This window comes from Monodelphis domestica, chromosome 1, assembly GCF_027887165.1.
Source record: "Monodelphis domestica isolate mMonDom1 chromosome 1, mMonDom1.pri, whole genome shotgun sequence".
In the NCBI taxonomy this organism is placed as follows: domain Eukaryota; kingdom Metazoa; phylum Chordata; class Mammalia; order Didelphimorphia; family Didelphidae; genus Monodelphis; species Monodelphis domestica.
This window is the reverse complement of record NC_077227.1, coordinates 309,455,319-309,469,639: the sequence shown is the minus strand read 5'-3', so window position 1 is coordinate 309,469,639 and position 14,321 is coordinate 309,455,319. Positions and strand designations below refer to the sequence as shown.

The 14,321-nt window shown below is 35.8% G+C and overlaps 1 protein-coding gene across 1 annotated transcript; it reads right to left on the bottom strand.

Moving 5' to 3' along the window:
- Positions 1–506: 506 nt before the first annotated feature.
- On the bottom strand, positions 507–13,735 carry SKP1 (S-phase kinase associated protein 1). The gene is made up of 6 exons (XM_001365791.5): positions 13,605–13,735; positions 9,714–9,810; positions 6,978–7,051; positions 3,726–3,869; positions 3,315–3,455; positions 507–1,289 (listed from the first exon to the last, which is right to left on the bottom strand). Exons 2-6 carry the CDS (start codon positions 9,808–9,810, stop codon positions 1,254–1,256), a joined length of 492 nt encoding a protein of 163 aa, XP_001365828.1. The 5' UTR covers positions 13,605–13,735; the 3' UTR covers positions 507–1,253.
- Positions 13,736–14,321: the final 586 nt, after the last annotated feature.

Here is a 14,321-nt window from a genome sequence, read left to right as displayed (position 1 = left end):
AAATGACCTTTGGATAGGAAGGTTTTGATAGGGAAAAAAGAGGGAGGAACTTGCTATTAGGCAAGGAGAAAGTATGGGTAGTCAGTCAGGTGCACCAAAGCTGATATGCAGAAGACCTCTTATATACTTACCCCTCCTCCCTCCCTCCCATGCCTCCATTAAAGTGTGGGAAGAGAAAAAAACAGGCTATATAATAGCTAAGGAAAGCCATGAAGGTGGTGGCCTTCTGTATCTCTCATTTCTCAGAAGAGATGTATTTCTTGCAGAACCCATTAACCATAACCTTTTACATATGAGATGATTACAGAACCACGATTTTAAAATTCCCCACCACTAGGCAACTTAATTGAAATTGCCCTTTAATATTTTTTTTTAAACATTTCCTTTGGGTATCCATTTCTAAAACACTGAATTAAAAACTCAACAAACAGGTTAGTGAGATGAATAATTCCGCCCCCTCCCCCAAAATGGGAATATTGATTTTATAAAAGGATGACCACACCATATGGGTTAAGTGTCTTGTTTAATTATGAAAAGCTTACAACTTATCTAGTTCACATTTCTGCCAAATAACCAAAAGCTGATGGCTGGATAGTAACTGGGCCTCCAGTGAGCAAAAATTACTCAAGTTTGACAGCATTCAAAACAGACAGATCCAATTTAAGGAGGTCTGCTTTTGCTATGTTACAGGGATAACCTTAATCTACACCAGTAGTTCTCTACTTTTTCTCTCCAGGAAACTAGAAAAAGAAAATCCATGAAGAAAAAAAACATTTAAAACATTTACCTCAATTAGTCTTTTGCCTGTTTCAAGCTCATGAATAAAGATAACACTTTGTTAATTCTATTTTGGAAAACTTTTGCAAGTGGTTTTATTTACAATGCCAACGTTCCTTAAAGGGCAAGTCAGAGAGCAAGAAAACTAAAGTTTAAAACTTGACAATAACTGGACAAAACTGCTTTACAAAATAAGAAAAGGAAAGCCAAAAGTGCCACTTTCCATACAGAACCCACACAGTTTCAGTTTTATTCAGACCAAAGTAAAAAGACTTTTGATTATACTGGTTTAACAGCCATAGGATTAGACTCTGGACTCAAAAAACACTAGACATGCAATGGGAACGATCGATATCCTGCTAATACAACGGATTTTGCTGCTGCATTTGTCTAATATTAACAATTAAAAACAGAGCAGTGCAACTAGTTATTTGGAACGATCCTTACAGTGTTACAGTGTCAACAGGCACAAAACTTCACTTTTCTTCACACCACTGGTTCTCTTTGCGTACCTAAAATAAAAAATGTTCATTTATAGAAACAAGAGTTTAAGAATACTATTAGCTACGTAAACTACCAGAAACTTTTCTTAGAAGTTTGAAATGATTCCTTATTTACTTTTTTCTTTTAGAACCCTTATCTCCCATCTTAAAATCAATACTAAGTATTAGGTTCCAAGGCAAAAGAGTGGTAAGGGCTAGGCAACTGGGGGGTTAAGTTACTTGCCCAGAATCACACAGCCGAGAAGTGTCTGAGGCTACATTTGAACCCAGGAGCTCCCATCTTTGAGCCTAGCTCTCTATCCACTTACACTTGAGCCTGGCTCTATCTACTAACACTATCCCACCTAACTTTCCCCTCATTTATTTTCAATGAAATGTGAAAGAAAATAAGTATCTTATGTATTGGAAAACCTGGGAGGTGGATGTAAGGTGTTAGGTTGACAGGGCCAGGATATTAAAAACTTTGGTTTCTGCCTCAAAACTCGTTTCTCCCCTCCCAAAAGGGAGTAAAAAAGGAAACAAGACTGGAAAGCTAAAATGGAAGTCTAATAGTGAAAGGTTCCAAGACTGAAGATTTTACAGTTTATCTAAGAAGCATATATTGAAGCCACTGAAAATTTAGGAGGCGATTATTTTGGACAATAATTTTTTCACTAATTATTTTAGAGCAGAGGCATTTGAAATAGCTTTTCAATTAACAAATTCAAACATTCAAATTGGAATAATTCAAATATTCACTTTTTATGGTTTTTGTCACATGCCTTTAATGTGCAATAGTATTAATAAAATCTATTCTATCTTCTGTATATATACACTATCCTAAAAAGAGTAATCTAGCAATCCTGAAGTATCAAATATTTATAAATCCTGTCTGAAAAAAAAATAATGTGCATGCTAAATACAGTCATGAAAAATTCTATTCATAAATCCCAAAGGAGTTTAACAAACTAGTTAGTAATGCCATATTAAATCAATCAAGAAGGTTTTTCCCTCAAAATAAATTACTCTATAAATTGCATTTAAGAAAGAGGATAATATAAATCACCTAGATCAAGGGTTCTTAAATTTGGAGTCAATGAATTTTTTCTTAATTAAAATTTTTTTTTTGTTTAATAAGCATTTATTTTCTCTCCCTCTCTACCATTGAAAAACAAAGCACTTCTAAAAAATATGCATACTCAAGCGAAACAAATTTTCATACTGCACATCCAAAAATGCCTGTCTCAATGTTGCTTTTATGTTATAAATTATTCTCCTGGCTATGAACATTTCACTCTTTATGATGTGAATATTTTTATAATATTTTGGTATTAACTATGTCAATGTAATTGGTTTCCCTTCTAATCCTATAAATTTTATTTTATGCACTTTAAAATACTATTGAGAAGAAGCTCATAGCATGACACAAAAAAGTTTTAAGAACTTCTAGATGCTTTTAGGAGAGTAATTTTTAAATAATTTCATCAAATGGAAAGAGAAATAAATCTAACAACATTAAAAGCAAAAACTAATTCTCTCAAATCTAACAAGAAGATCACATTTTTATATTATATTCCTTCAATATTTACAAAGTGCTACATATATTTATCCTGTATTAACAATAGTACTTTAAAATAGGTATTTTTAAAAATTATTAAACTGGACAATATAAATATCACCTCCAGATTAAGAGCAATAAAAGTAGAAAAAGGGAATCCAATGACCTAAGCTGAAATTCTAAATTCTATCTCTCTCTTTTAACTTACTCCCAAGTGGGACTTTATTAAGCAAATCACTTCTGTACACTTCATTTTCTACAAGGGTAATATTAAGATTATACTAGATGACTCCTAAAGGTTCCTTCTGGCTCTAAATCTATGATTCTAAAATGAAGAGCCTTATAATAATAAATAACAATCTGATATACTAACATAAACAATTTATATAACTTTCCAGAAGTCTTTTGTAAAATGAGGCATATAACATGTCATATGTATATCATCTTGAGACTTTTAAAAATCCTCGATTATTTTACTAAAAAAGATTATAGAATACCTGGGCTTCTTCCTCTTCAGTAAAGTCATTCTTGATATTGAATGTTTTGCGAATCTCTTCTGGAGTTTTCCCCTTGATCATATTTGCAACAGTCTTGCATGTGACATCAAGCAAACCTTTAATGTCTAAGTAGTTTGCAGCCTGTAAATGAAATTTTTTTCTTAAATATAATCCTCATCAATCAACCATTTAAAGCACTGTCTTTTGGAGGTACAGTAAGATTTTTTTTAATCCACATGCCATTTTAAACAAACTACTTATTTACCTGAACTAAAAATGAGACCTAGTGTTATACAATTGACCCAAAGAAAACCAAAACTTAACCTCAAAAGAGCTTAATGAGTTTAATGCTTATCCTGACTCATGATGATTTTCTGTTAACACACAACAGACTCACACATACCCACATACCAGAATAAGTTCAAAAAGGGTTCCTTGGTCAACTTTCAGAAATTCTTGGTCCCAAACGGGAATATCATCTGTTCGCTTCTCTTTGTTCTCATCATCCTCAGGAGGAGGAGGATCATCCTTGTGGTGGGTGCACCACTGAATTACCTAAATTCAAAAAACAAAAGTTTGAAGCAAGACTGATGGGCTTAATAACATTTCATAATTATCAACTAAGAGTTTATTTTAATACTGACTGAAAATAAACTGAAATGAAAACCAAATTTGTCTTAAAGAATTAAAGGAGCAATGACATCAATGAAATAGGATAGGCTACAACTTTCCAAGGCATTGATAAATTATTTTCCACCTATAAAGTCCCACACTTCACTACTGAATATAACTTAACTTACTTAAATATTAATTTAATCACCTAAATGAAACTCAAATCCTACAAAATATAATTGTCACAGTACTTATGAACTTGAAAACTGGCATCTGTTGATGCCAATTTAATGGTGAAAGTTTTGTTTTAGAAGAACTTGAAGGAAAAACTCTCCCCAAAAGCCCCATGTACTCCAATGCCTCACTGTGGTGTGGGCTTGTTATTAAGGCTCCTTTAGCAACAACCTTCACAAGCTGGCAGGTTCTACCAAGATGCAAAGGTTTCAATATGGGTCTAACAGAACAGTGTCCAAACATCAATTTTCTTTTTTAAATTAACAACTATAATCCAGTTTTTTGGCCATGATATGAATATGACCCATAAAAATGGTCAGCTCTCAAAACGAGATAACCACCCCCAGACTCCCTTCTCCAAGCTATCGAGCTTTCTCGGCCAAACTCTTAGAAAAAGCTGTCTACGCTTCCTTTCCTCTTAACTCCTCATCTCTTTCCAATTTGACTTCCAACTTCCATCACCCAATTGAAAACTAATTCATAATTGTTATATCTGATAAAACTTGTCTTAAATCTTCAATTCCTTTTCAATCTCTGCTACATTTGACCCTAATGACCACATTCTCTCCCCTCTCTAGGTTTTCACAACATCATTATTTTCACCCTCTACTAGTTCTCCTATTGAGAAATCTAATTGCTATTCATCAGTTTTGCTGACTTAATCATCCATATCCCAACCCCTAACTTTGGATGATTCCCAAGTTTCTATCCTGGATCCTCCTCTCTCTCTCTATGATTTCATCAGTTCCATGCAGACAGATTCATAGATCCCAATCTTATTGACTGAAGCTTCAGTCCTGTATCACTAACTACCTAATGGATATCTCTGCATATATGTATGCTTCAGGAAAATTTTCAAACTCAACTTTTCTACAATTCATTCATCTTCCCTTAACGCCCCCCAGACATATCCCTTTCTCTCCATTTTTCTTGAAAACACCCCATATCTTCCATATCTTCCTCAACATTACCCTCAACTCCTTATTCTCCCCCTTTACCCCACATATCCAAATCAGTTTCCAAATGTTGCCTGCTACTTCTACCTCTACAGTTATCTCTCATCCAACTCCTTAGAAAGGAGATCCTACAAAGTCATATCAAATTTAATTAACTGAGGTCCTTATTTTGCCTATTCGGGTCCTCTCTTGCCTAGATTAAATACCACTCTCCTAATTAGTGTCCTGGGCTCAAATATCTCCTATTCTGGAACAGGTCTAACTATTTAAAAGTCCCTGAACATCTGGGGTCCCTATAGCTTTCTAGATCTACTATAAACTCTAAGCTAAAGCTTTTAAAAATCCTCCATAATCTGGTCCCATTGAATATACATATTCCCCTAAGTAGCACAGTAGATATATAGCATTGGACCTGGAGGCAGGAAAACTAGAGTTCAAATTTGGCTTCACATACTTCTAGGTGCTGTGTGACTTTAAGGTCAACCTCAAGTTTTCTTAACTATATAAATAGAATAGCACCCTCCTCTTCTTAGGGTGGTTGTGAGCATCAAAGAAGATAATATAGTGCACATAAAAAGTGTTAAATATTTCCTTCCTTTTCTGTCTGCACTGTGATCCAGCCAAACTGGTTCTGGTTCTCACATATTATTGCATCTTTATTGCAATGGTCATTCCTCATATCGTACAATGTATCCCCTTGCTCCTTACCTCCATCCCATAAAATCTTTATCAAGACATTGCTTAAGCACCATCTATATAAAAACCTTCCTGTTCTCAACAACTCCCAAGAGTTGGCCTCTATTTTTAATGGCAAAAAAAACTTACTCCTTCCCAAACTACTTTGTACTTATTTATTTATATATAGTACACACACTACTACCTCCCTTAGAATGTAAACTCACTGCCAGGATTGTTTCATTCACTATACCCATATCCTCTACTCAATACCTACCTACAGTGCTGACACATAGTAAGCCCTTAATATCATGATTTTGTTGAATGTAGGGGTGAGCTAGCCCACAGAATAGAAAGATCTCTCATTTAACTATTACATTATCAATTTAAGATCTTTATTCAACAACCAGAACTCTACAAGTTTGCTATCAAAAGATCCTAAAACTAGTCATCTGGTGTCAGCACTTTAAGTATACGTACAACAACACATATATATATGAAAAAATATATACCATATATAAACATATATATGGTAAATAAGTCACTACTTTCCAAAAGGCTTTGGGAAAGACTGTTCTTTGACAAAACCAACCTTTTAAAAACAAGTTTTTATTCAATCAAGAATATATACATATACACACATATAAACACACACTGCCCTGTGTGGCAAATTCTCTCGTATTTTTAAACATTTAACACATTATTGATAGAATGGAACAGAACTATTGTCAAGGTAATAAAAGAACAGAAGACCTCCAGTACACTGGGCAGAATCTCTTTACAGGCCAAAACCTGACAAGAATTACACAGAATGAGAATTCATGGAAGGAGAAAGGGTTATTATCTGGCTTAACAGAATGAGTATTCCTAAAGATTTTAAAATCCTAGATTTAAAGCTAGATTTTTTTTTTTAACTCAAGGACTGGGGATATAAAGGCAAAACCTATTCCTACACTCAAAGAGTTTACAGTATTCTTGGTGGGTAGGCGACAGAATAAAAGGGAACACAACAGAAAATAATTTTAAGGTAATATACCTCAGAGCTTAGAGGATACTAGTTCAAACTTCATTTTATCAAATGAAAAAAGTGAAGTAGTCAAGAGGTAAAATAATTTGCCCAAAGTTACTCAGAAACAGACAGAAACCACTAGCTTGGTCATTATTTGACATAATGAATAGGCCTTACCTTTTTTAATATCGCTGCATTAACATTTGGCAGAGGAACTGGATCATCATCCCCTTCATCATCCATTCCCAGATCTTAAAAAGAAAATAACTCATTTTCCAAACTTATAATTTTCCCTTTACATCCAAAATACTTGTGATCTTTTTGACAAAACAGAAATGAAAAGTTTCTGTTTCAAGGGTATTTTTCCATTTAAAAAAAAACCCATCCATCCAGTCTTAAGGACAAATATTATCTTAGAAGATGTTCTACAAGATATTCTTACAAAAGGCAATAGTTCTTTCTCAAATGACCGCAAAAAAGTTTGGTTAAAAGTTATAGTTACTGTAGATCCCCAAGTTCCCAGAAGTTGTGGTACCAAAATTAGAAGCAAATAAAATATGATGCCAGCATTTTTAATAATTTAAATAGTTTTCATTTCTTTTATGTTCATACCAAGGAAACAAAGAGATATGAGGTATCTTTATCTAAGCTTCCAGAGCTAAAAAGATGAGGATATGCAGTGAATTCCAAAGTTTTTTGTAGATTTAGATTAGGAAACAAAGAGAATACATGGTGATCAAACAAAGAGGCACCCTGTTTTAAAATAAACTTTTGTGGTTTTTAAAGTTACAAAACCACTTATTTTTATTGTAAATTAATTTCATAATTATGAAAGATAACATTCCTCTAGTATTTAAACTCAAGGACTTACATTGCCCAGAATTAGTTGTGCTGAAACTCAAGGACCTGCACATTGTACTTTAAAATCAGACAGTAAAAAAAAAGCTCATTGGGGTGATAGAATAGTTCTTTTAAGCTATTTAATTTCAAGTACTTTTTTAAGTCACCTGAATATTCTCTTTTATCACACCCTGTAAGACATGAAATTGATCACTCCAAATACATATGCCAAGATTTTCCCAATTGTTCTAAGTGATTCCATTTTCTAAGTTACATAAAACTCATAATCAGTGTGATGGTGTAAAAATTTGACCAAAGAAATACTAAATCTTTAGTTTCACAGAATAGTAATTCTCAAATATCCGAATTCCACCTAATTCATTAATATCAAACTAAGATAAAACAAGCCACCTCTAATCCTTGATGAATTCTGTCCTTACAGAAAACAGAACAACCTGATTGTTGTTAAGTCCTAACTAAATGGTTCATTCACTTCAGTAATAAGATGCCAAGGAAAAACAAGTTTGAAAAAGACATATCCTTTTACACCGGCAAAAGCTATTCCAGAGTAGCATACAACAGATTTTATTAAAAGTGTTCCAGGCAATGACTAAGATGAAACTAAGCATGCTTTGTTCTCTACCAAAGCAACCATTTAGGCAGCAAACAAGTTTTAAAATATTTGCATTTATATCTCCTAAAGCCCAACTACTAAATTCACTTTTCTTAACTACCATTTGTTGATTTTCAACACTACGGCAAAAAATTATGCAATATTACTCAAAATTGGGTTTAGTCATCTATTACTTTTGCCCATGTTAAAATGTTTGAGGCACAGTAGTATCAAAATGAGGTTTCATAAGAGCGTAAGGGGAAAAAAATTAAAAGTAAAAATAACTGCTATAACAAGGAAGAATTATCAATATATGAATGGTAAACCAAAAACTTTATGGAGTTGCTAGATTCAATGGGATGAGGGGACCTGGGTGTTAGGGGCAAAACAGGAAAGGAAAAGTATCAAGGGATTAATTAAAAAAAGAAATGTTTATGTCCCACAAGAGAACTGGTTGGTAGCTATATTTCTTGAAGCTTAAAGATACTTTTCTTCCTAAACTGTTATTCAATTTAAAATCTAATAATGACAAGTGACTATATGTCATTATAGGAGAATTTAATTTGTACTGGCTACTTTTTAGATCAATCCTCCCAAGGATTCAAAACAATTAATTTTAACACAAAAAATATACTTCTAAAAAATTAGGTTTTATTACTCTTGGCTTTTATGCATTTATTTGAAAGACAAACATTTAAATATTCCCCCACTTCTCAACTCTGACTCTAATATCCCAAACTTTCTCAGTTCAATCAAATCTCAGTTCAAGCACCAGGTCTTGAATTTAACTGATCTTCCTGCCATTCCCCATCCTCCCCCCTAACCTTGTAAATTAATTTTGCATATACTTTCTTGTATATATTTTCTCCATCACAAGAGTTTTAAATGCCTAAAAATCAGGGATGTTTTACTTTTGTCTTTTTTTTTTAATCCTTACCTTCTGTCTTGGTATCAATACTGTGTATTAGTACCAAGGCAGAAGAGTGGTAAGTAAGGGCTAGGCAATAGTGGTCAAGTGACTTGCCCAGGGTCACACAGCTAGGAAGTGGCTGAGGTCAAATTTGAGCCTAGGACCTCCCGTCTCTAGGCCTGGCTCTCAATCCACTGAGCCACCCAGCTGCCCCAACTTTTGTCTTTTTATCCCCTGCTTACTCTAACCTGGCAAATGCTTTAAATTATAATGTTTCTAAGTCAAAACTTCCATGTCTTGACATTTTACAGAAGTTTATTTTATAGAAATAAACTGACATTATAATAATAGCACACTTTGTCTGAATCATCTCTCTCTACAACAATCCTTTTATGTCCTACAAATATATGTTTTTATAGACAGGGAAACAAACTCAATGAGAAGTGACCTTCAATTCATGTTCTGACTATTAATTCTCTAAGCTGCTAGCATCAAAAAAGCCTTCTTTTCCATTCAACTTCTGGACAGAAAAGTAAAATTTAAGTCTTACCTTCCAACATGGTCTTGATAGTTACAGACTGTTTTGCAATTTCAACATCAACTTCAAATATCTCTCCATCAGAGCTCTGCAACTTAATTGAAGGCATCTAAAACACATGTTATTTATCATGGTGAGACAAGTTCCACAAAGCATGGGATTACCATAACTTTTAAAATTTAAAATAACTACTTAAATAGAATTTGGGCTCCAAATTCATTTTAAGACAACTCTCAGGCTAGCCCAACAAAAGCACATTTAGATACCATTTCCATGGCAAAATGGGTTGCAAGTCAACCTGAAGAAAGCTTTTCCTTCTGTTGAAAAAAGTTCCAGACAAGCTTGTGAGCCCTGGCAAGTGAAATAGGTTTAGAACAGACATAAGAGTCACAATATGTTCATCTAACATCTGTCCCAAAGCAGTACCACACTTGAATGAAACCAAGGGTAGAATGAGGTTGATAGCTTACAGTTTAAATTTTACTCCAGGCTTGCACTAACAATACAGAAATTGTAGCAAGCAGGTGTCATTTTTTCACATGAGAAATATGGGCATTTGAGAACACTGAGAATTTAAAAGTAACTTTAAGGAACTTTTTTTGAGCTAGCTCCACAAAACAAGTATGTTATCAAAATTAAAAAAAAAAAACAGAATTGAATGTTAGTATGTAAACATAAGAATTCATGCTTGTGTCATTATTATTATACTTTAACACTTGGTCCTTGGTCAAAATCATCTATTTAAGTGATTTTAATCTATTATTTATTTTTACTTAAATAAAATTTAAATTTAACAGAACGAGCTGAAACACAAAACACACACACATTCATTCTCTCTCCAAACATACTTTAAAGTATTTGGGCAAACCTAATGGATATATGAATATTACTGAGACTCTATATATTGTGTTTTATTTCCCAATATTACCCTCAACAACTACAACCTTTCCTTGTGAGCAAAGGAAAATGGCTAATTTTAGGTCTGACCAAAACAAGCTCTGGCCCCTCCCCAAACCCGCCTTCAATTAAAATGAGTAGTTCCCTATATAGAATTCAATGAGCAAATTAAATCCTTAGTTTAAAACCTAAAGCTCTTCCTAACCTGGTCCTTTCCTATTTATCAGTTACTTTCCTCCTCCATGATCCACAATCCAGCTACACTGGCAAGTTCTTTGCACACCAAATGTCACTCTAAATTAATCTAGTTAAAAGCATTCTATTGTTATTATTAACATTAGTTGTGGATGTTCTGGTTCTGCCTACTTTACACAAGATTCATATCTAATTCCTACTCTGAGATCCATTCTCTGAACAAGATTTTATCTTTAGGTTAGAAAAAAATTCCTTTAAAAAGCTGTGAGCTTTACATTAAATGAAAATGGCCTGTGAAATTTAACATACATGTACCTACTTACAACAACTGAAAGGGGGAAAAAATTATACCACTGATTCAAACTGGGGTATAAGTTCCAAAAATTGAATGTTGGCATTGGAAATGAAAAATAGGAATTGATGACCCAGTTTCTCCACCAAATGTTAGTGCAGTGATAAAGTGGTAATTTTTTTAAAGTAACAGAGAAATAGTAATAAATACAATATTTGTATAGAAAAAAATGCACATTTTGAAAACATTTCATTCCTACTATTAAAAGTAGATTTTTGAAGACATCAAATTCAATTCATCTTGCTTAAGCTGATATCAAGGAGTGTTGTATACCAAACCCACTGCAACCGGCCCTGCCCAATGGAAGGGAGCCCAATTCCACTGCAGCAGATTTACAAATACTAACAACTTCTAAGAGAATTCATTCCCCAGAAGTTTTTGGCTTAAATAAGGCTATTTTGGGGGGGAAATAGTATTCCCCAAAGGGAATCAAATCTAGAGGGCTTTAAAAATATTCATTTGCATATGCACCTGACTGAGAATTTTTTGGCTCAAAATGTCATGGACTACAATAAGTCTGACATTTTATAAGTATGTTTATGTAAGTTCCCACTATCTTGTCCAAGATCAAAAGTCATTAGCAAAATTTGCTTGGTCACAAACTTCAAATATATCTGGTTACTCTGGGATCTTCTTAAATAGCATTGAAGGGATGTTAATCTATAATTCAAAGCAATTCTGTAATCAGACCTGGAAAGAACATCTCACCACAACCCTCCTCAACAAAAACCCTATCTCCCTAAAGGTAAATGCTTTGAAAACTTGCCTCCAAATGTTAACAACTACATATTTGGGTTTCTAAAGTCTATAAATGTTTATTTTATTTATTTATTTCCTGATTAAATGAGAAAGCAGCACTCAATTATTAAGATGAAGTAAGACTTCTGTATCTTAAAATTTCTTTTTTTTTAAATTCCTTACTTTCTGCCCTAGAATGGATACAAGTATATATTCTAAAGCATTAGACCTGAAAGGGCTTGCCCAGGGTCACATAGCTAAAAGTGTCAGAAGAGAGGAACCCAGGTATTCTCCATTTGAGCTGGTGTTATATCTAACTTTGTTACCTAGTTGCCCTGGTCTTAAAATTTCGAATATCTCCAATTTGGATTGCAAAAAGAAAATCAATTCTGCAAAATTTAGGGTAACCCTGTTCACAAATTAATGAAACTTTTCACTAAAATGAAGGAAAAAAATTTGACCACTGGAACAATGGGTTGTTCGTTTTTTTTTTTTAAAAACAAATCTTCATTTAAGTTTCGCATTTCCAATCAAATACACAAGGAGTATTTTCCCACCTGCTTAGCATTTTATCATCCGAAAGACCATGAAAACATAATTTTTTTAACGCTTAATCAGTTTAGGTGCACTGTAGAACTCACCCCCACCCCCACCCCACTTTGCTTTGAAGGTGGTCCATGTTCATCAACAAGACTTGGCAAAAGCTATGCTGCCTAGAACAAGCAATGCCAACAATCCATCCCACCCCTCCACTGCTATCTTGCAATTATTGCCTCATTGTGCCCACGCTAAATAACCAGGTGATCCAAAGCTGAAGTCCAGAAACTACAATTCGTCTAAGAAAAGAAAAACTCTTTTCACTGCCTATGCAGCCAACCACTTAAGGGCTTGCAAGCAGCTCTTGATAGTGCAGTCATATTGTTTGCCTAGTTTTTGCAGCAAAAGCAAGCAAAATGCAGAAATGTTTTCAAAATCCAGTGTGCTCTTACCCCATGACGTGACTATTTTTATAAGCCTTCTCCCAAAGCGGGTAAAGTCTAGAGCTTAAATAAAATTAAAATGACGGTTCTCCTCTTACTCCTAATACCCTACACTCTTATGTGGGCTGGCCTGGATTACCCATCTCTGACTACCCACAGCAGGGGCACAGAGATAACAGGGTAATAATAATTAGCTTAAGATGCGGGTGAGAAGAGAAAAAGAGGTAGATATGTGGGAAAGAGTGAATAGTAGGTGCCCTATCATAGAAAGGGACTAGCTCGAGCTCCAGAGGAGGGAGGTGTGGACGTACCCTGGGGAAAGGGAGGCGGGGGTTGGGGGGACTCACGCAGAGGGAAACCGGGAACTATCTCGGGCTCCCATGGGAGCGGATAGGGACAGAGGCGGCCCAAGGGAACCCGAGAGAGTGCTGTGAGTTGGCAGCGGGCCGCAGAGCACCCAGGCAGTAAGCAGAGAGACCGAATCAAAGGCTCCTGGAACCGGGCGGGCCTGTGGCGTGTGAAGCTAACATCGGGATTAGAGCGGCCCAGAGCAAGGGAATAGAGACAGGGTTGGGCCCCTGCCTACTCTAGGTGCCAGAAACGCTAGAGCTGGTCAGTAATGGGGGGCTCGTCGAGCTCCGAGGGGAGCGGGCGAGGCCTAGGCCTCCGCCAGAGAGCAACTGGGCCGCCGCCCCGCGGTTCCTCCTCCACCCTGCGTTCCCGAGCACGGAGGCTACTTACGGTTCCGGATCCCTGGGGACCCCGGCGGACAAGCTGGCGGAGCCGAGAAGGCCGGGAGGGCAGAGGGGCGGGCGACAAGGAAGGAGAGGCCCCGAGGCAACGCGGAGCACCAAGATCACTACGGAGGTAGCGCCAGTGGTGGCGGCCTTTATAAGGACCGACGGAGTAGTGACAAAGCCCCCGGGTCTGATGACGTCACAGAGCAAATTGGGATGTCCGAGGACATTGCCTGACAGAGGAACAAACACCAACAGAGAAGGGAAGGGACCTTGTCTAGCTTCCTCCTCCCTTCTAACACCTTTGGGGAGGTGCTTTACTCATTTCCACTCTTTCTGAAAGTGGGGCAGAGGGAGGCTAGAGGCTCAGGCAGGACTGTCTGTTGAAACTCCTAAGCCTGAGGGAGGGGTCCTTCAGGCAGAGGCTGTTTTCTGCGGAATGCTCTAGAGCTTTGGAAGTTTAGGGAGTATGTGGTGTGCTTGTTTGTTGTTGACTGCAAGCTCCTGTTTATATTTGAATAATTAGTGATTGTTTTAGACCCGGTGAGTGACCCAAGGAAAGGCAGAGTTGCAGGTCGTTTTATTTTAAGGAATTTAATTTCTTGTCAGATAGATGGACAAAAAAAATTTTTTTTAAACAACTCACAGTTTGCACTTAATACTTAACTTTTTTTGTACAGGAAACCTTTATTTTACAATATGCTTTTTCAAAACAATCCTA